General features: G+C 39.5%; 1 protein-coding gene across 7 annotated transcripts in view; it reads left to right on the top strand.

Annotated features, from left to right (window-relative positions):
• Positions 1–25,904, top strand: part of wnk1 (WNK lysine deficient protein kinase 1) — a 107,872-nt gene that overhangs the window by 1,163 nt on the left and 80,805 nt on the right. For all 7 annotated transcript variants that reach the window (XM_015392424.1, XM_015392419.1, XM_015392421.1 and 4 more), the window contains exon 2: positions 3,784–5,337. In XM_015392424.1, coding sequence (XP_015247910.1) covers positions 4,393–5,337 — 945 coding nt within the window. In that variant the 5' untranslated portion in view covers positions 3,784–4,392. The remainder of the gene's footprint in view (positions 1–3,783; positions 5,338–25,904) is intronic.

Raw genomic sequence — 25,904 nt, 5'->3', positions numbered from 1 at the left:
AGAATAGAGTAAAATAGAATAGAACAGAATAGAGTAAAATAGAATAGAACAGAATAGAGTAAAATAGAATAGAACAGAATAGAGTAGAATATAATAGAACAGAATAGAACTGAAGTGAATAGAACAGAAATGAATAGAATAAAATAGAAAATTCTGATGTTTACAGCAGCAAAAAGATTATAGAAAAGAATGGTCACACAAATGTTGACCTTATAAAAAATAAGAAATATAAGAATAACATTATAGTGAAAAGCTAAAAAATAAACAATAAAAACTGTAAAACGTTTTAACAATATAAATACTGTGAGAATAAATAACCAATATACAGCTATGGATACTTTTACAGTAAAGGATATTTGAAAATAGCAACATCAGAGATGTGCAAAATGAAAGCAGCATGTTATTTAACTGACTAAGATAGAAACTGTGCAAAATCAGCATGAATGTAACGACTTATTGAGGTTGCTGGGAACAGTGGTGGTTCGATAATCACTGATTCTGTGATGCAATTAGCAGCTTAGTAGATATAAAGGTATTTAAATCAGTGAGTGCGGATCTAGAAATCTGCCTTTTATTGAATTTTGTTTTTCTTTGAGTCTTTGGATGTGCTGCTGTGTCTTTTATAGAGGCTATTGAATCCTACATTACCTAAAGACATTTTTACTGTATTTAATGGATCCGTTATAGATAAACTGAATTTAGCCTAAAGTCCCATAATTGGAAGATCAAATAGTGGAAAATCTGAACTCACATTTTTTTTTTTAGCTTTCAAACACTTAAAACAGTAGCATGGACATTGATTTTTCAGATTTGATTAAAACCAGATAAGTTAGACCCATATGATCTGATGCATGCAGGGCTTAGATCTTATAGTTTGATTCAAAACTGCTGCTTCTATTATCTGAAATAAAATGTATTTTTCTTTGTAAGCATGGCAGATGTTTTAGAAACATCTGATTACTGCATCCATAGAAACATATTTATGTTCAACTACTCTAAAATGTTCTAAAGAGTTTGGAATACTCTTTAGCATGATGAATGGCAGGTATGACCTAAATGTTTGGTGCACTAAACAGCTGTGATGGGAGAGTATAACTCATGCTGACTGGTAGCAGGTTTTTTTCTGGCATCTACCTCAAAGAGCTTTAAACCGTATGAAAGACATTCTTGCTGGTTTTGAAACAGAAACCTTAAAAAAAACAGAATGATATACTTTTGATACAGGTAAAAATCCCATGTCTCCTTGGTTCTTATGAAATATCTGCAAATTAACCCGAGCCAGAGTCTGCTGCTACATGTCCCTGTGGTAACATGATGTCAGGTGTTTTTCAGGTGTGACGATTGAGTGATTCAGGTTTAAAGTTTCCTCCATATCAAGCTGTATCCAGAGCTGAACCGGCCTCCAGGAAAGAAGCCGTCTGCTCGGAGCTCTGCAATCGTTTTTTTGTGATTTAGACGGAAACTCCTCCAGTAAAGCACTTCAGTGAGAACAGCTCTCTCTCATTCTTGAGTTGTCCGTCTATTCAGAATGTGTCATCCCCTCCTGAGGGATTACCTCACCACCTCTTTGTTGGAGCCACTCACAGGAGCAGACAGTGCAGCACCTGGGACTTGAGACATCTAGCTGAATGAATTACCTCTCTTAACCTCTTGGCGGCCTTTACAATCTGCTGTATTATAGCACGCTAATTTTAAGACCTGTTCATTACACGTGTAACTGAACAGCACACATGGCTGCACAAACAAGCACGGCGATTTACAGCGCGCAGCTTTTGGGACCTTTAAACCATGTTGAAGCATCTTCTGTTTGAGATTTAGCCTGGCAAAATTTGTCAGCTTGTAAAATGACTGGCTCCCGTTTTATTCAGTTGTTTTACAGGAGGCTGGTTTGACTGGAAGAGAAAACTCAGAGAGCAGTGATTGAAAATGTCTCCATCATCGCAAACCAGAGCATGTGCTGCTCATCTGACGTGAGCAGAAGTCTGCAGGCTGTTTAGAAAAGCTGCTGGCAAATTCAGCAGGCATATTGCCTTACCCAGTGCACTGCCTGTAATTCAGTATGCTGAGTAATGTATTGAGCGCCGCTTTCCTCACTTATGCATGTTAAGCTGCTGAATTGCTACAGGCCGGCCGAAACCTTGAGGTCAGTAAGGCTGCTGCTGTCTTTGAGCTAAATTTAGAACGTAGAGCAATTAGACACACACTAATCTAATGCACTAACAGCATCGAGGCGCTCGGGATGCACATCATCTTCTTACATGATGAATCACACTGTCGTACTTCTCAGATTTCCTTATTGGTAATTTTTACAGACTTTACGTCCCTCTGTAAAACAGAATATGTTGCTTATTAACTTATTTGTACAAGGGACATCAATGTGTTGAAGAAATGTATTTTTGTGGACTCAGAAGATTTAAAAAAAAAATCTATCTGAGGGGGAAAGTCTTCCTTGAACTCAAGCTCGCTAAAAGATGCATAAAATACTGCATCTGAATATTCGTCCACTTAAATATAGAAAGAAATCCTACTTTTGGCTTAAACAAGTTTATATATATATAAATTATTTTTTCATAAAATCTCTTCTTATAAAAAGATTTTATATCAAGACGCAAATCAATTTAATTCAGTTTATTTAGATAGTGCCAATTAACAACACACGTCATTTCAAGGCACTTTACAGAGATGATTCTACCAGATCATACAGTCAAATTGATTAATGTTTTCTATCTAAGGAAAATTGATTCATTGACTCACTGAAGGCAATTCTTCAGACTAAGCATGCTTGTAGCGACAGTAGAGAGGAAAAATCCTTTTAACAGAAAGAACCTCCAGTAGAACCAGGCTCAGTGTGAGCGGCCATCTGCTGAGGCCGACTGGGGTTCAAGGAGACAGAAGCAGAGATACAAAAGGCAACTGTCAACCAACTCCACAGGCAGCCCTGTCTGTAAAACACACAGCCAGGCAATCAAGCTCCGAGCCAGCTCCCATACCAGAGAATGAAAGAGAGCACATACAGTTTGTCAGTCATGGAAACAGGAACACACTAAGAAACAAACCAAGATCCAACATCCACAAACAAAGGCTTTGATGGCAGGAGCACAGCTGACACACCTCTCCAGAATGGTGTCACAGCCAAACGGGAACAGAGCAGATGAAGCTACTATGCAAAGAAGCAAAGAGAGTATTCCGTTAGAGATTGAACTTACAAATTCTGCAGAGTGGGAGAAAAGAGTTAGAATGAAGCAGAATGGTGAAAAAAGGGTCCCTATGTCCTCCAGCAGTTTAAGCCTATAGCAGCATAACTATAGAGATATTTCAGGATAACCTAACCTAACTATTAGTTAACTGACAAATTTTTATTCAAGTAGGTCTGTATTCATCTACAGTTAAGTAGCTTCTCGCTTTAACCTGCTTATGTCTTGAGATTATTATTTAAGATGTTTGAAAAGAATGACAATGAAGCAAATTAATCATAACAAGGGCCTGTTTTATTAAACATTGCAGACTGTTTGTAAGGGAAGCAGAAAAGCTACAAATCCCGTCCTGGAATATATCTAAAAAAAGACCCCAGTTTTCATAACAGTCATGATAGTCAAAGTTTTAATGATTGTTAATGATTAATGATTTTACTTTGGTTTAGATGAGACTTAAGATTGAGTTTTTATGTATACCTACAAATCTTACCTGGAGTAGAGTAACTACTCAACAGATTAACCAAATAATGATTATTAATTATATCCAATTGATCATCTAATTTGTTTTTTTCTTTTTTTTTACTTCTAGTGACAAAGACTTTAGAAGACCAAGCCAGGCCAGGCCAGGCTAGGCCAGGCCGGGCCAAACCAGATTGGTCAGCTCCATCTCCACGAGAGTGACCTTGGAGAGAGCATATCCTCGTCATTATCTGCCATTCAAGCTTTAAAGATTCCTTTGTGGCTGCCAGCACCTGATCAGTCTCCAGTCCTATGTTGTGGTCTGTTTTGTCTGGATGTCGGAAGCAGGATGGATTCTGGACTTGATTTGACCATTTATACCTCATCGCAGCATCGGCCAGCCTCCCTATTGGACTGCTTATCCTCCCAAGTCTTTAAGCCCCCACTTCTTACCTGGGGCCTTCCTCAGCCCTCTAAGGAAGGGCCTTATAGGAACTGTAGCTTGTCTTGTTAGAACTGCTGACATTTGCAGAGAGGAAACAGAGCTGATAAGTCCTGACAAACTTTTACAGAGAACAAGAGTTGCTCTGTCAGTTTTCTGATACAACCAATTGCCTTTGATTTTTTTTTTTTGAGTTCTGAAGTTTACACAAATAGGTTTGTCCAAATTCTCACTTTTTACACAAATCCTTATTTATATTTTCCTTCTTTTTCATTGTGGTCTGAGCCCAGCAGAAGAATGTCCGAAAGCAGCAGCAAAGCAGTAAAATTCCTCGCCCCGCTCCCCCCTGCGCCCTCCGACTCCCCCTGCCCGTCACCTCAAACCCCCCACAAGAATGTGAATGGCTCTGCAAGCTCAGACTCGCATGTCGTGGAGAAGATCGGCGAGCAGCCCGAGGTGCGGCGGCGGCGCCACACCATGGAGAGGGACTCCAAAACAGCCGAGCACCGTTTCTTCCGCCGCAGTGTTATCTGCGACTCGAACGCAACAGCTTTAGACCTGCCCAGCAAAGCGACGGTACTTATCACCTCACCCCCAGACTGTGAAGGGTCCCCCCTCTTCTTGTCCTTGCAGAACTTTAGGCCTGAGGAGCAAGAGGCTGAAGGTGAGAAAAATGGAAGAGGGTCCTACTTGCAAAGTGCTGGACTCCCGCCTTACTCTGACCTGGGGGGGACGGCTAGCCAGGGGCACATCCAGCATTCCTTGGGAGATTTAGATCTAAATGTTCTCTCTTTGGCTGTACCCACAACTAGTAGTGCTATTTATGGTGCAGAAGAGTCAACAAAAGAGCCGACCCAGTCAGCTTTGGATGTTACGGACAGAGAGGTGTGCAAACAGCCCGAAGTCAAGTTGTGTGCCAGAGGGATTCAGGAAGCGCAACCGGCGTCAAAAGACGAAAAGGCGGACGAACCCGGTAGCGACGGAAACGTTAGCAGCCCGACCGATGAGAAGGACCGAGAGAAAGAGGAGGAGAAGGGGCAAGCGAAAGCGCGGGCAGAGCAGAGGGAGGCTGAGAAACGAGTCCAAGACGATATAGAGGAGGCCGAGACCAAAGCTGTAGGCACCTCGCCGGACGGGCGCTTCCTGAAATTCGACATTGAGATCGGTAGAGGGTCTTTCAAGACCGTCTACAAAGGACTTGATACGGAAACTACCGTGGAAGTGGCATGGTGTGAGCTACAGGTAAGGCTTGACTCTTAAAAATAAAATTTGTTTCTCTTCTACATCTCCACCTTCTTGTTTGCTCTGTTTTAATCTTGATACACTGATCAGGTTGGAGAACACTGCTCAGATGATGCTGTTTACGATAAGAGATCAGATACAATGTGCAGATTACGCCTTGGTTAAAGCAGTTTGCTTATCTTTTGCAATTTTAGATCAACTTCTAAGGAACCAGAGTTAGCATCACTTGAAAAGTATTTGTATTTCTTAAGCTTTTCATAGTTTGTGACATAACCACACAACAATTCAGTTTGTTTCATCAGTATTTTCAGAGCAACTGAAGTTGAAGAGAAGTAATGACTGTTTTTTTTTAAAAGAAAATCAGTAAATTACCTTCAAACATTATCTTCAGGATCAACAGAACAGAACAATCTAAAGTAGAACTGCGGTCGAAAACAAACACGTTAGATAAACAGTTTTTCCACAGTGATGGCGGCGTCATGCTTTGGGGAGGCTTTTCTTAAGCTGGGGGATTAGAAAGGAAGATGTATGATGTCCTTGAGAAAAAAAAAACCTGTTAGAAAGGCTTTAAAATGGTATTAAAAGAACCCTGAACATCCAGACAGGGCTCCAGAACTCTGGCAACAATTGAATGGTGTTTTCTGTAGAGTGTTTGCAAAGAACGATAGGCCAAGATCATCAGCGTCTATTAGTGCCAAGCTGATAAAGACCAGCATTCATTTTGGAGAGGTTTTTTTTATGTTCCTTCTATGACCTGTACTTCCTCGACAAAAAACAAACCAGAAAAACAATATAATAAAAAATCTTAACTGACATTTTTTTTCAGTTAGTAGCAAAATGACTGCATCTCCTCCTCAGTTTTGCAGCTGAAAAGTTTCTTTTCGCCTTACTCATGCTGTGGAGGAGGTGCTCCCAGTCTCTTCTCTGTGAGCAGTTGATTCTTTTCTTTTTTTTCTCGCTTTTAATGACTGAACGGATGTTGAGGTGCAACACACGACCGCGATCACAAGTTGCATGGTTGAATTTAGAAACGCTGCCAAACAGCTGAGGAGTAATTGTAGTTTGGTTTGAGTTCCTGACTACTGTCGGAAATTATTCAGCAGAGTAAAAGCTCAGGTGAAGTAAGGTAGCTGGGAGGCGTGTGGCCTAATGTCACTTTTGTTGGATGCAGTTAAACAGGAACAGTATGTATTAAACACAAAGCAGCTCTTTCCTATTATTGATGCTGTTCATCTAGGTGTCCTAAACCAAATTCTTCTGTATCATTGGTGGGGAAATGATCATGACACTTCATGCTGGATTTAGAGGTTTTTTAGGCTGCAAAATGGAAAAGAGTTTGATTTTTTGATCTGATTTTTCTTTGTAGCTGTTGTTTAGATGCCAGTGCAGGACCAGCGGTGCGTCCAGGAGTCTGATAGGTAGAATAACATCATATGACGTTCGGACTGAGCTGAGGTTTTAGCAGGAGGAAGAAAACACACTGACATGGACTCACGTGGAACTGCTTGTTGCTATGCCAAGGAAACAAAACACGCAGGATTTTAAACAAAGCCTTTGGGATATGCAGCAGAGTTAGCTGACGTTTCGTAATAAACAGTTTCAGTCCGATTCATTACAGATTGGTAATTAAAAACAGAAACAGTCGGATTGCTCTTTTTTCTGAGTTTTTTATTTCACTTTTTTATTTTTTATGTGGGGGGAACATGTGCTTGTTTTGCTGTCATCTTCATCACAAGATCATCCTCGAGTCTTCCAGAATCCCAGGGGCTCAGATGAGCTTTGCCTGACGGCCCGCGTCAAGGAGATGCTGGTTTGTTTGTCAGAAAACAAATGTCCAGAAGCCCTGGCTGAGCTTCCCTGTCACACATCTCTCATTTTCCCTGTGCGTCTGTCGTCTGCTCGTGAAAGTATGGAGACCTGGTGATCCTCAGCAGCGCTGTGCATATTAAATCTCTGTATTTGGGCTGCCCTCCAATTTTCAAACTAGCTTGACTTTTCTTTGCCACAATGTCTTTTTCAAACCTCTAAAAGTTTCTTTGTACTCTAACAACTCTTTAGAAAATTGAAGTCATTTAAGACTGAAACCTGACTCATTCTGCTTAATCAAAGATACTATTATAGGGAAATCTTACTGGTTGGATACAAAAATGGGTAGAAAGGAAAACAAAAACCTGTAAACCACAAATTTAGGATCATAAGAGGTACTGTATTTTCCTGACTTTTGATTCTGATAAGCTGAGGCTTCGAGTCGTGTGTCGAGTACTGGAGGGGGGGCGTTTCTGCGAGGTGCGTATCGAGGCTTCCTTCATTTGGGGTAGGAGCCAAAATGGATGACATCTGAAGCCTCGCTACCCGCCATACCACGTGACCGCTTCGGGAAGTGGTTCAGCTCGCCCAGAACTTCGGCAGGCATTCGCACAGCCTCAGTATTCAGTCAAGATGGGTTTTTTTCAGGAGAGTTGGATAGAGTTTAGATAACCTAAGAATAGATTGGTGTTTTTTTCCAACCAATCTAGTGGGTTAAAACTAATTTGGTTGGATTAAACAACGTAATGATCAAAATCTGAGCAAGTCACTGATAAAAGTAAACGTATTGTATGAATATGTAGATGCTTTAATATGTCACTTATTTAGACGCGTTAGCTGTAAGAGATGGACTTCCCATCCGTGGGTTGTTGGTTCAAGACCCTCCTCAGACTTTTAAAAGTTTTTATAAAACACATCCAGTATTTTGGCTAATGTGACTAATTTGCATTTGTTGCCCTTGTATAAATATAGATTGGTTATGTTTCAATAAAAATGACTCACACCTTGCATTTTCTCATCATTGCCCAATTTGCACAAACACTTTCACTGTCTGCTTGAGCTTATTTCACTAAAATGGCAGAAAAACTGTGTACGTACAATTATGTTTCCTCTTCTATGACATTTTACATACAAAAAAACAAAGATTTTATTATACAGACCAAATATTAACAATTTCAAATGGACTTATATGGGAAAAAAAAAACAATAGAATAGAAAAACAATATTGGAAAAAAAAAATCACAATTATATTACAAACTGTAGTTCTGCACTCCACCAGTAGGTGGTGACATGTTCACATGAGGCTTCATGAGCTGTGGGGAAAGTTGAAGCAATTTGGCAAAACGGTTCAATGCCTCATGAGGCTTTATCATCTCAACGTCACTACTAGAAACCTACACGTATTAGCTGGACTGGGCTATAAGTCGCTGATACCTACTGAAATGTCTCCCACCAAACCTGTACGGGGAGCTCTACATATAGCCTGCGGAGTAGAGATGAAGAAGAATGCTAGCTCTTGCTAGCTCGCAGCACTAAGAGCTTCTTAAGAAAGATGGGGCTTCGTCAGCCCTTTATTTCAGCTCTGCAGGGGTTGAGCCCAGTCTCTTCATTGGTTTGGTAGCTTTAACGCAGCAAATAATTGTCAAAATGTGAGTATTCAGGACATTGTTTTACGTCCTGCCTGCTGCGAGCATATTTTTGTACTAAATGAGAAATTAGCCCATTATTCTTTCATTTCCAGCTCTGACGATCCAAAAATCCACAGAAAAGCCACACCTTCTTATAAGCTTCATGGTTTAAAGTAAACATTGGGTACTTTAGAACGAAGAAAGCACACTGGGCAACATGAACCAGAAACATTTGGTGCAGAATTTGTTCCTAGAGTAGAAGCAAGGTTGAGCCATCTCCATTTAAATAGCACAGGTCTGGTTCCAAATTGAGCGTCACTAATCAATGCCCTGCTGAAAGATCGTTGACACACATGGAGAACACCTCAGCTGTGCTGCTGCCATCAACACCCTTGTTTATAGATGTTGGAGATCGGCCTGTTTTCCAGTGCTGTCCTGTTTCTCTGACTGTGACTGGCTGGACGTGCTCTTTTCATCCTCTGACGTGGGAGATGGCTCAGAGCTCATCTGCCTGGCTGTGTGTTTCCTGGACGGGGCTGCCTTTTACAGCTGCTTTCTGTATCTCTGCTTCTGTCTCCTTCAACCCCAGTCGGCCTCAGCAGATGGCCGCTCACACTGAGCCTGGTTCTGCTGGAGGTTTCTTCCTGTTAAAAGGGAGCTTTTCCTCTCCACTGTTGCTACAAGCATGCTTGGAGTGAGGGATTGCATTCGAGTCAATGAGTCGATGCAATCAACTGGTTTTCGATAGATGACATGTTGTGAATTGGCGCTATATAAATAAACTGAATTGAACTTCCACGGCTTCAGAGCTCCAGGTTTCCAACCTTAAAGGATCTTTCTCAGGACGATACAAGTGGGAAGATGGGGTCTACTCATCATTTCCCTTAAAGATATGTAATCCTAAAAAACCTTCTCTTGTTTCGAGGCACCTAGAAGTAGTCCATCTGAGCCACATCTAAGGATTAGTTGACTCTCAACTCTTAAAATGTACTATTTCTATGTGTTTCAGTTATCTTTATGTACGGAAAAGAGTTTCAGTTGTCGAGATATAAACTTCCCTTTGTTGTCATTTCATGTTCGGCGCAAAAGGTTAACAGTTCATCACAAATAGTTCAGTTTCATGCTCCGAGGAAAAAACGTGAAGAGTTAAGGGGTTTTCCAAAAGTTTCCCACAGCAATTTAAAAAGTATTATTTGAGTTAATTATACTTTAGTGTAACCTAAGTAGTGAACATTTGTGGTGAGCTGTCTAAATGTCGCAGTAACAAACGGTTTACCGCTCTGCCCTCCTATAATCCCCTTTAGTGTGTTTCTGTCAAAGATGACAGAGCAACTGTGGACATGTGGCAGAAAGCTGAGAGTAAAGTTACATACGTGCACATACGCCCACCCAACGACCAATCGCCTTCCCCCACCGGGTGGGCATGGCAACTGGAGATCTTTGAGAGTCATGATCGGGCAGTTGTTCTAAGTCCAGCATATGTTTCTGATTGATGTTTGGATGGAGGTAGTTGGGTCTTTAACATCTTCAGATGGATGGAAGGTTTGCTCAAGCTTTAAGCAAACTAGTAATGAATAGATGGTGGGAGTGGTGAGGGGGAGGAAGGTCACTCAGTAGCTTATCTTAACGGGCGTCGTTAGTTTGGATTGGAGAGAGAAGGCAGAGGCAGGTCACCTGGGATGAAAAGAATCCCTAAACGATTTTATCTCAGGAGTTTTTGGAGGATGTCTCTTATTTAGGTTTCCCAAACTACTGGCAACGTCTTGGAGTCAGATAAATGAGAAAAACCTGTGGGAGGGAATTTTTTTTTTACTCTATGGCATAAAAAATGTTTTTGACTCATGAACTGAGGTAGATTTCTCAGATTTCACCTATTGGTGCTGCAGAGGTGCGGGGGTTGAGTCCAGCCGACTGAAGGAAGTAAAGCAAACAAGAACTGAAAGAGTTCTGTGTATTTTTGTAAGACAGTTGCTTTGAAAATGGGAAAGTTTCTGAGCGATGGCTACGAAAAGAGTAAAGTAAACTCCACATTAGGGAAAATGAGGCATTTCTCGGGAAAAGGAGAGAGGGAGAACATTGAGAACAGATGAAAGAACTGCAGTGGGAGGATGATGGGGAGGAAAGAATGATGAAGATGAAAAGGTCCCTTCTGAAAGCGAGACCCATCAGCTGTGGAAGAGGCTGAGATTACTTTAAAAACCACAGAAGAACACCACAGATTAGCCCTTACCCTCCACAAGCACGTTTACTTTTCTTTGGCCTAACATGGCCAGAGCTGCTTCAGCTAGATGTTTACCTACAATCGGCATGATGATGCCAGTAATTATGGACTTGGTTATTGTTTCACTGATGATCCTAGGATTTGTAGATACACAGAAATTAAACCAGAGGACCTCTTTTTTTGTAAATCTTTAGTCGTGTTTTAGATAAAAGCGGTGGAGAAGAAACTGAAGATACCAAGTAGTATGTTTCTTTCTTTGATATATATATAATTTGTATGATACAGTGTAGAATTAAAATTTTTAAAAGATCAGACCACCATCTGCCTTCTCTGAGGTCATACTTCTCTGTTTGAGTGAGTGCAGTATTAGGAGCGAAGATTTTCATCCAGAAATTATTTATGAGTACGCATGTATTAAAGAATGCTGGGAAGGATAAATGTGCTCAGACTGCTGCAGGTCTGCAGAGGTGTTACTGATTTTAGAGGTTCAGATTTCCTTGACAAAGCTTGAGCAAAGTGGAACCTTAGGCGAAGGTTTCCTGTGAGGTTGCTGTGATGGCATCCGTTTTTGAATGAAAAAAGAATGGAAACTGGGTATACGTTTTAAACGTATTCGTTAAAATGTTTGAAATGCCAACAACAAATAAGTTCCTTTTCCTCGTTACTGTCTAGAGCAAAGTTTGGCAACTCGTGGCTCTTTAATGCCACTGTTGCGGCTCCCTGGAGCTTTTTCAAAAATTTATGAAAATGGAAAATATGGTTTTTATTTGTTAGTTTCAATATGTTATACAGTAGGTCAAACATCGATTATGTTTTCCAATACTAGAAAAGATTTATATGATGAATAAAATAAAACAATAAATGTAAAAAGATATGCGTCATAGCCTGCAACACACGATTTAGCGCCGCACTGTGCAGGCAGGTGGCTGTTGTAAATAAAGCAGTCTTGGGCCATGGATCCCAAAGGGTAAAAAGGGAAGATACCTGATAAGAACAGAGGATTCAAAGAATGAATGAATGAATTTGCCTTCATTACAATGCGGAAGGATTGTCTGCATGTTTGCTTTGTAATGAGGGTTAGTTATTTGGAAAGGTATTTCCAGGGAAGCATGCTAAATATGCAGCAGACCACCAAGTTGGGAGTAAGAGGAAAAAGTGAGATTGTAGAACTTCTGGATAAATTAGAGGAGGGCAAAGATAGATTTAAGAAGTGGATTGCATCTAAAACTACTGCTGCTAGTTTTGTTGAAAGCATGGAAAACCGTCCACAGATTGAACAGGTAGCGCTCTTCTGCAGATATGTCAACTTCTTCCCTTTTTTCCCCCCAAATCCTCAAAATAAGAATAACACCAAAAATCTGATTTCTTTATTGTGTTTCAATAATTTCATTAATGCAACAAAACCTAATACATCCAAACCACGCATTGAAGGGCGAAGAAGCGGCGAGCGGTTAACTCCGTGCGGTGAGAGCGTCAAAGCTCCTCCCTTATCTTGTGATATTATAGAATTTAAACTCAAAGCACCGAATATCATACAGCAGAGTCACATGATGTGACATTTGCTCCAAGATAAACATTTAATCATAAATGCTTATTATATATTTATGCTCACATAGTCTTTTTTTTTTTTTTTTACAGTGGGCTAATACTCTTAGTGTTGCCATACGAGGCTTATATAATTATTTTACAGATTTGTTTTTAGTTGGTCCAATATGGCTCTTTGAACAAATTAGATAACCAAACCCTAATCTAGATAAATGCCTTATGTGTTTGCCTAGTAAGGATTTGGCTCTGGTTGATGGTTTACGTGCTGCTGCTGATTTAGGGATTGTTGGTTTTATTATATTTTTGGAGTATAAATCCATCTTATTGGTAGATGCAGTAATTTATGAACCTAGGAAAAAGAATCAAAGTTACGATGAGTGTTTTCCCAAGGTGGGAACCCCCAACAGTTGCCGTGCAATCGGTAAATGACTCATTTTAAAAAGATGGCGTCTAATGTTCTTTACAGGTCAACTACATTTGTCTTTACACAAGATCAGATTACAACCCAAGTCATCTGAGGGCAGACAATGGTCATGACCCGGCATGAATAACACCTTTCAGATCGCTGTTATTCCTCTCTAATAAATCCGCTGAATGTTATGTGTCTCGCTGCCTCTTAAATGAAGGAATGAATAAGGCATAAGGGAGGTTTTTCAGGACTAGATGTCATAACAAGAATGCAGCTTAAGGTTTCACACAAAAACACATTCCAACGTCTGTCATAAAAAGGAGAAAATATGCACACATTGAGGATGTTTATGCCGCATGACGCCATTGACATGGGATGAAAAGTACAACGCCGCAGGGTGAGGTTACCTCAGATGCCACTTTAGAAGAATTTAGAAAATAAATTGAGGTATTCGAAAAAAAAGATAAACAAAAGTACAAAAACCTACATGAGAAAATAGTTTTTTTTTATAAATGTTAGAATTTTAGAGCAGAAGTTTAGTCCAGAGTTGGAAGCATGTATGTGTTTTAAGTTGAGATGAAGAGTTAAGAGTTAGTTCTTCTTCATCCCATCCACTTTGTGCAGTGAATCAGCAAAACAACCCCACAGCATGACGCTCCCACCACTGTGTTTGGAAAGCTTTCTGAGATTTAAAATCCTCACATTTAATCTCATTGGGATGCAGCTCTGATTTGATTTCATTTTTTTTTTTTATCTATTGAGTTTCCATTTAGAAAAAGAGGGTAGAGAAAAAAATATATTTTTATTTGGTTGCTTTCTTTTACTACTTTTTGGTCTTTCTGCTTTTCCTATTAGCTTTTTTCTGGGAGTTGGAGGCACTTCCTAAAATGTAAACCATACCAGTCGTCATCCACTCACATTTCCCTCTGGTTGATTATGTGTGTTTAAACACCAGGGTTTCCCCCTGACGTTGAGCAGAAAGGTCAGGTCGCTCTGCCTTTTGGAATTTCATTGGTATCAATTTCAGGGTCAAATGACCTAACCTTCAGGTTGTGTTGCATTACTGGTGCAGAGTAAAGCTGTAATCATCAATCAACCCACATCCAGTGTAGATATTATTGTTATCATGCTCAAATAAATCAATCCTGATAGCTTTAAAGGCCTAAAGCGTTGACCTTTTTTCCTCCCATTCAGTGTTTATTCAGAAATAACAAGAAATCCTGCAGTCCAGACGTTTGGCTGCAGCTTTTAAAAGGTGCACGCGTTTCTGCATGTCAGTTTGATGAAGACGCCAAAGAGTTTTTTGGCACCTTTTTCTAAATAAAGTCACGCCGCAAAGGAGAGGAGCTGAGAGATGCAGCTAAAGGGGGTCTATGCGTCTCAGAATGTGTGTGTTCAGTGATTTTTGTTTGTGATTAGAGCTTAGAGTTTAATTCAAAACTGTGTGTGTGGTTGACTCATGGGAAGGCGGGCTATGCTAACACTAACTGTAGCTGTGTGTGTATGTGTGTGTGTGTGTTACGGGGTTATGTGAGGACAATGAATGCATCAGGCAGATGTTAGATGACTTCCTTTGTGAGATTCTCTTTTTTTCCCCCTTAGTGATTCTACCAGTTCTTGATGTATATTTCCTTCTTTGTCTCTGTCTTGATAAATTCCTGGTTTTCTCATTACTTTCCTCCTTTCTTACACTTGATATTTTCCAGATGGCATATTTATGAAGTGTAAGGAATGAATCTTTGGAAAAATACCAATCTGAAAATTTTTATTTAGTTCACCTAGGTTACAGCTAGTCAGAGCTCTATTGGAGGGCAGGAGAGTGTCTGTAAAAAGCAGCTTATAGTTTTTTTTTACCGGTATGGACTTTGACTAGACCGTTCTGACAAAGATGTTTTGATCTAAACCTTTTTTTTCTTTCTTATTCTGATATAAATCTATTTCTATAGAGCTACTGTAGAGAGGAAATTCCAGAGCAATGTTGTAAACCACTTTCTGCCATATAAAACAGCCATTTTATGTTGCTGGGTAATAATCAGGACGTTTGTTAATAAAGTCTGGATGTTTTGGGGGTTTTTGTGCTTGGGCTGTTTCCAGATGCATGAAAATCCCCCCTTTTTTTTGCATAAAAGGTCCCTTTTAAATAAAATTCATCCCTGATCCATGTGGTGTGTTTTCTAGTCTTCATCACCACTTTTTGTCACTAATGTTCTTCAATAAATCTTTGAGGCCTTCACGGAGAAGCTGGATTTATACTCTGATAAAATCTCAAACACAGCTGGGCTGTATTTATATAATAAATAATCTCTCAGGGTCATTAGATTCTATTTAGAGGTATGAGAGGAAGATTACAATAAATCAGAAGGCCACACTTTCATAAATATGTGTAAAACCTTTAAATATTTATTTGACAATATTAATTCATATTATAAAAGCATCTTTCCATACAATGCAGCCTAGATCTAAATATTCTCAGTGTGACCCCTAAACATGTTAGCCTCATTAGGGAGAGGGGAAGGGCTCTCATGATGTCTGGGTTTTGCTGGGACGTTTTAAACAATACTGACATTGTGAGAGAAAGTGCTTCTTGGAAATCCAGAGCTACGATTGGCTTACAGCTTCAGATCAAAAACTGGTAACTTAGTCATCTGGTTTTTTTAGCCTGAAGTGACTATTGGCATATCAGAATTAGGATCTCCTAAAACTGCGTAGATTACAGAAACTTTAGATGTCATTTCCTGTACTTCAGCTGTCTTGTAGCTGTTTTAGAGTGAGATTGAAACTAAGATGATTAAAAGGGACATTTTTGTGGTTTGATTTTCTTTTTTTGTGTGAAAGTCCCCCTGATTTACCTTCTTTAACACTTCATTGTAACGTTTAACCGGCACAAAGTTTTCCTTCTGGTAGTTTAAAAAACAATTATCCTCCCAAAAATGTTCAGTCCAGTGAAAAGCAGTTAATTTTGTGCAAGGCTCTATAATCTGAAGGCATTGTTTGAATGAAGTGAGGAAGCAGCTGCTCATATGTTTATCTAAACAGACGATCAAGTTTTTTTTGTTTTCATGACAAATTTCTTTAGTCTCTGCTGATTTTCAAAAAAATCCTATCAAGTAGATGAAATAGACTGTTTTATTTTGGGCTAATAGCACATCATAAAGGTGTGTGCTTTCTTTAAATCATGACCAATTATTCCATGTTTAGCTGTGTCTCTTTACTGCTTGAGTGTTTTTATATAATCCTTTCAATAGAAAGTGTTCCTGGTCTAGTGCCACTGTGTTTATCTGTGTCTTTCTTATATAGGGACTCATTGGTAGAGCTAGTGCTGCTTTACTATTTGAGTGTTTTTATTTAATCCTTTCAATAGAAAGTGTCCCTAGTCTAGTGCCACTATGTTTATCTGTGTCTTTCTTATATAAGGACTCATTAGTAGAGCTAGTGCTGCTGTACTATTTAAGTGTTTTTATTGAATCCTTTCAATAGAAAGTCCTCCTGACTTTCTGCCAATATGTTTATCCATGTCTTTCTTATAAAAGGACTCATTGGTAGAGCTAGTGCTGCTTTACTGTTTGAGTGTTTTTATTTGATCCTTTCAATAGAAAGTCCTCCTGGTCTAGAGCCACTAGGTTTATCTGTGTCTCTGTCCTGAATACCACCATCAGTTGAGCCCCCTTGGCTTCCTTTGCTTAGTTCTTGACTTTAACTGGACCTGTTTCATTGATGTGATTAACAAGCAGTGACCAATACATCTTTTTGCATTCCTTGTTGGATGTATTGGTGATCTAGTTAATTGGTGTTTAGCTGTGTCCTTTTCCCAGAGGTAGACGGACAGAGCCGTCGCTGCTCTTCCCTTACCATTAGAAAGTACTCCTGCTCAGCATCTCTCTCTTAATTCTTGGTCAAATCTACAATATTGTAAAAAATGGGATAAAATAAAAAAAAACACCTTGTGAAGTTTCTCCCCTTTTTTAGCTCAGGGACTATGCAATGCAAATTGATATTGCATCAAAAAACAAAAGTTAGCTAGCCGATATAGTTTTTTGATACTTCTTTATATATATTTTTTAGTTTCTTTACTTTATCCCTTAAGGTCAAAACCAAAGAATCAACAGAAATCCGGAAAATATTGATGTTTTTACTGCAAATGTCAAACCTGTTCAGTCCGAAAGGGCTGTTGACCTTTTCAGATAGTATTAAATAAAGAAAAAACAGAAAACGATAACGGACTTTGCTGCTTCACATTGTGTCGGACTGGTCAGTTTGTGATGGCTTGGTAGAGAGCTTGTCTCCCTTGAAATGTGGATGAGGGGTGTGTGACCTCGGTCTAAAATAGACAACTGCCAGTTGTCTGAATCAGCGTAAATTGACCCTGGGGTGCACACACAGCCTGCTCCATCTACTACTGTGTGTGTGTGTGTTTTTTTGGGGGGGAGTGGGTGTGAGAATCTGTTGTGTGCTTTTTTATTTGTGTTTAGTCTGCTTTTGCTTTTGTCTGCCTACAGGGGCTGTTCTGCTGTGTGTGCGTCAGTCTATAGGATGTGTGAATAAACTCCTGTTTGGGTCTTTGTGTCGAACCTCTTTATTATGTGTGTTTGAGGAGGGGGCAGCTCCCTGGTTTCATTGTATCCCTCCCAGATTCCCCACATTCCTCTGATAAGATGTCATCTCTCAGTAAAATGGTCTGGGATGTACCAATAAAAATATGACACCAACTCCCCCATCCCACTTTTTGTTTTTATCTCCTTCCATTCATTATTAGGGTAACTTGTTAAGAGGATGCATAACATAATGGGCTTATTGTTTCCTCATTTGTCTGTGTTTAAAAATACTTTCAGACTATTCAGCTGCACTTTATGCTTAAAATGTTCTCGTCTAAAATGGTTTTCGGTTTATCAAGTTCATTTATTTCTGGAAGCAGATCTGAAGAGCAGAGAGACAGAGACTGTCATGTTGGTGAATGCTGACAGTGAGAGTGATTTCCTGTAATGTTCTACTTTTAATTTAGATTTTTGTCACCTTCCCCCCCCAGTCTGTGTGTTTGTATGGCATGGTATCCTTCGTGAACTTAAGCTTTTGAGGAAGAGACAGAAAGAGGGAGCACAGTGAGAGGGGAGTTGGGGATTTTTCCCCCCTGTCTTTCTTTTAGCTCTATAAATAGCAGAGTGTCATCTGCGGAGCCATAACTGGAGCAGAATGAGAAGGGACAGGGTTTGGCTGCAATCTAGGCTATATGTGTCTTAGAGCTTGTTGTTTCCAAGTGTGTGAAGATGTACTTTCTAAAACTTATTTTTTGCATAGAAAAGTGGGTTAAACTTGTACAGAAAGAGACAACAATGGCTGGATTGATGGTTAAAGCTGAAACTTTCTCGTCCTCACTTGTTGCACACTAGTTCAGGGGCAGGAAATAGACGTGGGTTGGGAACTGGTCTATATCAGCATCTGCTTCGCTAAAATATTCAACTTTTTTACCAGATGAGCAAAAAGTGTGACCTAACTAGAGGGTTTCAGCTTCTGTCTTTACTCCAACACATATGTGCTCTGAACCATTTCAGTGAACAAGTTTAAATCTATTAACTGAACTTTATTGATCTCACACTGGAGAAATGTATCTCTGCATTTAACCCATCCCCTGGGGGAGCAGTGGGCTACCATTGTGCATTGCCCATGCAGCAGTGTGGGATTAAAGGTCTTGCTCAGGGACCTAGGATGGAGGCTGTGGGGATCGAACCAGGTAATTGCAAACTTCTCAGTGCACAAGCACAATGCTCTAAACCACTAGGCCAACGCTCTCCACCTGTAATATGGATCCTATATTGTATTGATACCTGTATTTTGCATCTTCTCATATTCAAGCAAAACTATGCACACAAAAAAAATTAGATATAGTAAAGTTGCACCTGAAAAACCTTAGTTCTTAGTTACTTTGAGGTTTCTAAAGCTGATCTCAATCAGATAAATCTGTCCTAACACTGGTTTTGTTGAGTCTCCGGTCTTACTGTCTCATCGAATGTGTCGACAAACCACATCTAAAATTGAAACTATCAGCTCATTTAAGGTTTAAAAAACCTATTTTGTCATCATCCATCTATTTTATTCCGTCTAGTTTGTGCAGTCGGAATTACTAATTGCAAAAAGGGCCCCCTGACATAATTATGCTACCACCATGCCTGACAATTGAAACTGTGTTTTATTTTTATTTTTATTTTTTATGTCTCCTCTTTGAGGCAGTAAGTTACAAAATACGTTGAAGTGAGATCAAAATAATCTTAGTCTCCATCTCAGACAGGGCTGCAACAACTAATCGGATTAATCGATTATTGAAATAATCGCCAGCTAATTTAGTAATCGATTGTTAACTGGAGTTTAGGGACTCTAAAACATGCCTTTAGCTAATAGAGCAACCCACTCAGAGCAGCAATTATACCAAAAAATAAATAAATAAATAAATATATAAACATTTTCATGCAAGATAAAAAAAAAAAAATAATCCGTTTGTCAATGTGCTCTATGCAAAACCCCTAAAGTGGAAACGTTTTTGTTTCACCTGTTTTAATTCTATAAAAAGTCTTCTTTAAGGTACCTTTTGCAATACGATTATTAATAAAAAATAAATAAATAAACGTCACATTAATTGATTTGCAAAATAATCGTTAATTGCATCCCTACTCTCAGATCATGATCATTTAAAAATGACACTGTTCTAATAAGCTCTGTTTTTGCAACTTTTCCCAGTCCTTGTTAGTTCTGAGCCCTCATGGTTTCTGGATCATTCTTGGACGTCTTTACTATTTCCTATTACCTGAGGGGAACAGTTTTGTAAGGACAGTCAAAATTTGGACAAAGTTGGGTACTTTGCAGTAAGTAATCAGATTTAGTTTTGGAATGGCTAAAGCAGGCTTGCATTTAGCTGTTAAATAATTATGGACAGGTGTCTAGAAAATAGAAACCAAAAAACCTAAATGAGTTAATCTGCCAAAAGAGTGATCATATATCCAACAAGAGCTAAGCCAGAAGTTGCACAGCTACCGAAAGAGTGTGTCTGAAGGGGGAGGGGACTTGCATTTAGCCATGTATCTGTGAAATATATCTATTTGAGCCTGTTGGTACTGTTTTGACCTCGGATGGACAGGACAAAATCCCTGGTGAATATAAACACATCTGTCAAATTCCAGATATTAACAATCCATAGGACTGTTTATATTGCTCTACTCTGCAGTAGAATGGATTAGATGGATCATTAAAAGTGTTGCATGCATCATTTCTAGGTTCTCACAGGTCTGTGAAGCGGCATGCTGAGTCAACAGGAGGTGCCTTTAAAAACACACAAGATTTCACAGATTCTGTGGTCAGTCAAGCAGGAAGTTATCCACACCAGATTAGGAATCAATCCCCCATAAGCCACAGTTGCATGATGTAATCACCACACAGCAAGATCAACTCGATGGTATGCTGAGCTCAATGGCATTGGGGTTCGCTGTGGGAAAATCCCTTCTGTCTTTTAATGTCTGGGTTGGGGGCAAGGTTGAACAGCTGCATGGCTTCCAATAGTTTGCTGCCCCCAGTTATTTGTACCACAGGGCTGACAGCCATTATAATTTGGACGAAAAACCTCTCATGATCATGTTAGTATTAAGTCCTAGAATTGTTGAAAATCCATGTGAATTAGTGGAACTCTGTACTTGTACATGTAAGCAATACATAATGTTTGTGTATTGGTCACTCTTTAGGTTCGTGGACAGTTTGGCAGATCAAAGTTTAAAGCTAAAGTTTACTTAAATGACGACACTCCGGACACAGAAACTGTTTACAAGATCAAGCTGACGGGGAGCTTTGCTGGCCCGAACCCTACAGTGGAGCTGTCCTAGGAAGTTTGGACAAGTAATGTAATCAGATGTGAAGTGGGGATGTTGCGGCGTGGTGTTATCTCAGGATCAGACCAGCAAATGCTGCTCCCTTGAAGCAGATTGTGTCCTGTCTCTTTATTTTCCAGTATGGAGTTATTCCATGTGGCTGTTTTGGTTTACGGGTATTGGTTTCACGGATGCTGACTCACTCTGGTTAGAATACAGTAGGACTTATCATTATCTGTTATCAGTTCTTAACCTCAATGAAAAACTGACTTTCACTCCATAGAGTACTTCATATTTTTTCATCTCATAATTTGTAAGCTTTTGTGTGGACGATAATGGATAAAAACCAGTAAGCCCCTCCCTCTTTCCTGAGTATGCATCAGAGCAGACTTGTCCATCCTTGAGATTGACAGCTGTCCCAGCATGCACTGCGGTAGCTGCAGCTTCCAGTGGAGCGCTCACAGAGCTCTGAGTATTAGGTTAAAAGTTCTCATTTCTGTTGCTGTTGTTCTATAAAAGTATGTTTTAAGATCATTTGAGGTAAGAACATTATACTTCTATGCATCACTATTTACAGATTTAGTGCGTAATTTAAAAAAAATTTCCGACGTTGAGAGGACCGTGGCAACAAGCGGACCTCCGAGGGCAACGGCAGCCAGGTCTAATCCTAGCCCGTCTGCAGCAGTTTTCTCTTGGCCTAGCCATGTGTGAAGGACCGCTGGCTCTGATGGTGAGTTTTTTGTTTTATTTGAGAAAATGTTCATTTGATTTGTGTTCATCTGACTGTGTTAATTATTGTTCCCCCAGTAAATGAAAATAAATAAGAATTTATTATCATCTAGAGACTATTCATAACAGGAGGTGAAATGCATCTCCAAACGCGTAGAGCATGTGGTGACGTCACGAGTGCGCTTCTGTTCTGATTGACAAATATTTTTCCTTCATGCCGCCATTCTCCCCAAGTTCATACTTTCATGTTTTCTTCTCAAGAACATATTTGATGAGAGCATGAGTCCATACTCTTATTCTAGTGAATTGAGAAACGGCCACAGGCTTCAAAGTACTTTAGACCAGAGCAGGAAAAACAGCCTAGCATGCTATGAAAAAAATTCTCAAAGCTGAGTCATGTGTTAGATTGGTCCAGTCAAAGTCCAAAAGTCTTGTGTTTAAATGCATTTTTTTAAACCAATGATTATCTTTTTTTTTTTTTTTTTCCGCTAAAGTGACCAAACCCAGGATACCAAAGAATGTTTTCATCAGTCACCTTGTAGCTGCACCACATAGTTTCCCACATGCAGAGGAAACGTACCTCTCTGAAGTGTTGGGAAAAGAGACTTGATTTGAGCTACAAAGGCTACAGTTCCTACAGTTCAGACATACACAAAAACAGGGAATTTCCTGCAGAAGGTAGAAAAACTAAAAGGAAAAGTCCTGGAAAAGTAAACTTTTCTAAAGATTTGATGTGTTTTTCTGCAAGAAATTCTCTTACTGGCTGTTGTTGTTTAGAAATAAGTTTATATTTCCTGAAAGTCCAATGCAGCGCATTATTTAGATCACTTTAGCCCTTATTTATTGACCTTTACCGGAAAAAAAACCCAACAGAAGTTTGAACAAGGTGGGGTTAACAAAGAGGTTAGATCTGTTTGTTTGTCTATTGTCCTTTCATTGTGTTTGTGAACGTGTGGGCCGTGTTGCCCCGTCTGTTCATTGTGTTATAAGTGATAAACAGCTCACCTCTGTCACACCGTTGTTGACTCCAGCTTAGTTAGGCTGCACAGAGGGTGGTGCTGAGCCACGCTCACAAATAAAGTAAATATAGAGAAGAATGCTAAATTAGGATGATTCAGAGAAAGGAAGGGGAGGTTTGGAGGCCAATATAGAAAGGTAGAGGTCAGGAGTCCATCTCTTCTTTTGTCTGATGCTTTTTTTTAAAGGTTTGCTTTGAGATTTCTTTGTGTGGTTTCTGTCCCTGAGCTCATCTAAAAGTCTATTCAGACTACATCAATATTTGATTCATATGACTCCATATCTACACTGCTGAGTGTAGCCATGGCTGCATGCTAATGTGTATGTTATAAAGCCATCCAGCTCAGAAAACACTAAATATTCAAGAAGTTTACAGTAAAAGCTGCCTGTAGCTTCCTATATTTGCAATGTGCAGAGTTAGTGTGAATAGTTTTCTAAAAGCCTTATTCTCAGTTTGTGTATTTTGGATAATGTAAATCTTTACCTGGACTCTGATGTTTGCATGATGCAGGTATCATTTCCAAATCATGCCAGATCCTTTACAAGAAAGTCATTTAAAATGTCAAATTGGCTAACAGAGTTTTCTTTCCTTTGTAACACCATAAGGTTTTTGTACGAAGGAGTATTAGGGCCAGGCTAGACATTTTTTTTTTTTTTTTATACGAGAATAGTCATAACATTATGGAAATAATGTTGTAACATTATAAAGTCGTAATATTATGACAATAAAGTCATAAAATTACCAGAATAAAGTTGAAACATAACGAAAAGGAAGTCATATCACAACCCCCTTTCTGAAAGAAAGCGTCAAGCTCCGACAAGCATGTAGTGGCAGACCAACGCCACCAAACAGCAACCTAATATTTCCCTATTTGTGAAACTGATGCCAAAGTATAGCTTCACATGATGCTCTACATTCCTGATTTTAGGGAAGACGGTGCTTCTTGTAAGAGTTTTCATAAAATACAACTTTATTCTCGTAATTTTATTACTTTATTCTCCTAACTTTCGACTTTACTCTCATAATATTATGGCTTTATTCTTCCAAGTTTGCGACTTTATTCTCGTAATATTTTGACTTTATGTTCCTTATGTTGTTACTTTATTCTCATTATATTATGACATTATAATGGTACAATATTGTTCTTATAATGTCAGGAATTTAATCTCATATTTAAGAATAAAAATGTCTAACCTGGCCTTAATATTCAGTCTTAGTTTTGAGACTGGAGTAAGGTGGTCATTTTTAGGGGAAAATTAGTCTTCACCATCCAGTGTTGTGATGAGTTTTTGCTATTCTATTGTTAAAAACTGATTCTTTAAAGGACAGGAAGAGAACCAGATGGAAATAGGAAAGGCATTTAACAATTACAGTCAAACAAGATTGTAATACTTCCAGAGATAAGTAGAGATGGATGAAGCACGGAGATGAAGGCTTGGAGACAGAGAGAGAGAGAAGGGGTTGCAGACAGCGTAAGCGAGGGTGAGACGGGAAGTTAATGGCCAGCTTTAGAACGTAATGGACTGTGGATCCCCTGTGGCCTGACGGCAGGCTTATCCAACCTGTGTACTTTAGGCATTGTCTGCTGCAGTGTCGATCCAATATCCAGATGCTCCCTCGCCCCAGGGCTTTTGCACAAGACTACAGAGCTGCTCTCAGCTCTTTCAGTGGTCATGCTGTAGTTGAGTTTCATCAGGAAAATGAATTATTTTACACCCATTGTTGCTTTTCTCTGTCGTTTCATGCAGCATGTAAGCAGATCGTGCGTATTGTGCCCTTAGTTAAGATCGATGCTGCTCCTCTTACATTTCCTTGTTGTGTGGAAGACCATGCATGCATGCATGCAAACATGACCCACGTGCCTTTGCAGAAAAGCAGGTTGGGTATGTTGACATATTGTACATGCTTACCAAAAACCAGCTTCTGCTTTTTAATATCATTTCCTGAATATGTTTGGTCCTTTTATGTGTTGCAATTCTTCTGAAGTGGTGGAGGGGGGGGCAGCTCAGATCGTTTTCTGCTTATGACGAAGCAAGAGGAAGGAACACACACCAGGCACCTATCAGCACACCACTGGGAAACAGAATGACATTATTGGCATCCAAGTGTTGCAGAGTTAAGCTGCAAATGCAACTGAAGCCCTCACCGCAGTCTCCTGCATATCCGCAGTCTGTGGTCGCCGTTATGCTCAAATAAACTTTGCACAGAGCTATTACTGTTTGTAAAGAAATATGTTTCACTCTATGGTTAGCCATGCACTATTTACTTACAGTATGTACCTTTCTACACAGTACTTTGCGCAACAGTCTTGGCGCACTGATGCCCTTCACAATGGTGTGTGTGTGTGTATATTTCAGAGATATAGCTCCCTTTATTTAGTATAATCCAGCATTTAGTGCTGGGAGAGACTTTGTTCTGCTAGCAGTGCATTAATACAGGTGGCTCTGGTGACTCTCTGAAGAATGTGGTTCTATAAAGTCTATTAACATACAAAAGCCTCCCTAATCTACTGTGCTTATTGCCAGCATTTCTTTTTCTATCACGTAACTAAAGTTTAGCGTAATGCCCTCCATTTAAGCACAGCAGAGAAGTTAGGCTGCTCTGCCATGCCGCATGGCTAAATGGGTTCTATGCAAGTGTTAAAGATAGAGCGTCATGGTGCATACACAGAGCCTATCTCTCTGGTGATTATATAAATATATTTATATTTACAAACAGAACAGCATAAAGTGCACCCTACATTATCACTGTTAAACAGTTTTTTTTTAGATTGAACTTTGACCTAATTAGTAGGGGTGTGGAAAAGAAATCGTTTTGGCAATATATTTGGCTGCCTGATATAATATCGGTCTTTTATTTCCTATTATCGTAAAACTGTTTTGCCTAAAACTGAGTGAGAATGGGCTATTATGTACCGCCACTCTGGCAGATAATGCTGTGGAGCCATTTTGCCGTGTGGCGCAGCACTATATCTGTAGCTGAGGCAGTCACAGTGGAAGACGTAGACTGACTCAAACCCCAAGCAACATGGATAGCAAAATAACTGAATGTTCAATATCATCTGATGAACATATACAGCTTTTTTATCTATACATTTAGTTTTGATAGCGGGAAAAATATTGCAATATAGTGATGATATCATATCGTGATGCAAGTATCGCGACACATATTGTATTACAACACCCATGCCAATACTCACCCCTACTAATTGGTGCCAGTATTAAAGTAACCTCACCATTAGAGCTGCAACTAATGATTATTTTGCAAATCGATTAATCTGACAATTTTTTTCCCGATTAATAATCGGACGACAAATAAAGACTTACGAAATTAAACCAGGTGAAACAAATCTTTTCCACTTGGTATA

This window comes from Cyprinodon variegatus, unplaced genomic scaffold, assembly GCF_000732505.1.
Source record: "Cyprinodon variegatus isolate N-32 unplaced genomic scaffold, C_variegatus-1.0 Scaffold590, whole genome shotgun sequence".
Lineage (NCBI taxonomy): Eukaryota > Metazoa > Chordata > Actinopteri > Cyprinodontiformes > Cyprinodontidae > Cyprinodon > Cyprinodon variegatus.
This window is presented reverse-complemented; position numbering and strand designations above follow the sequence as displayed.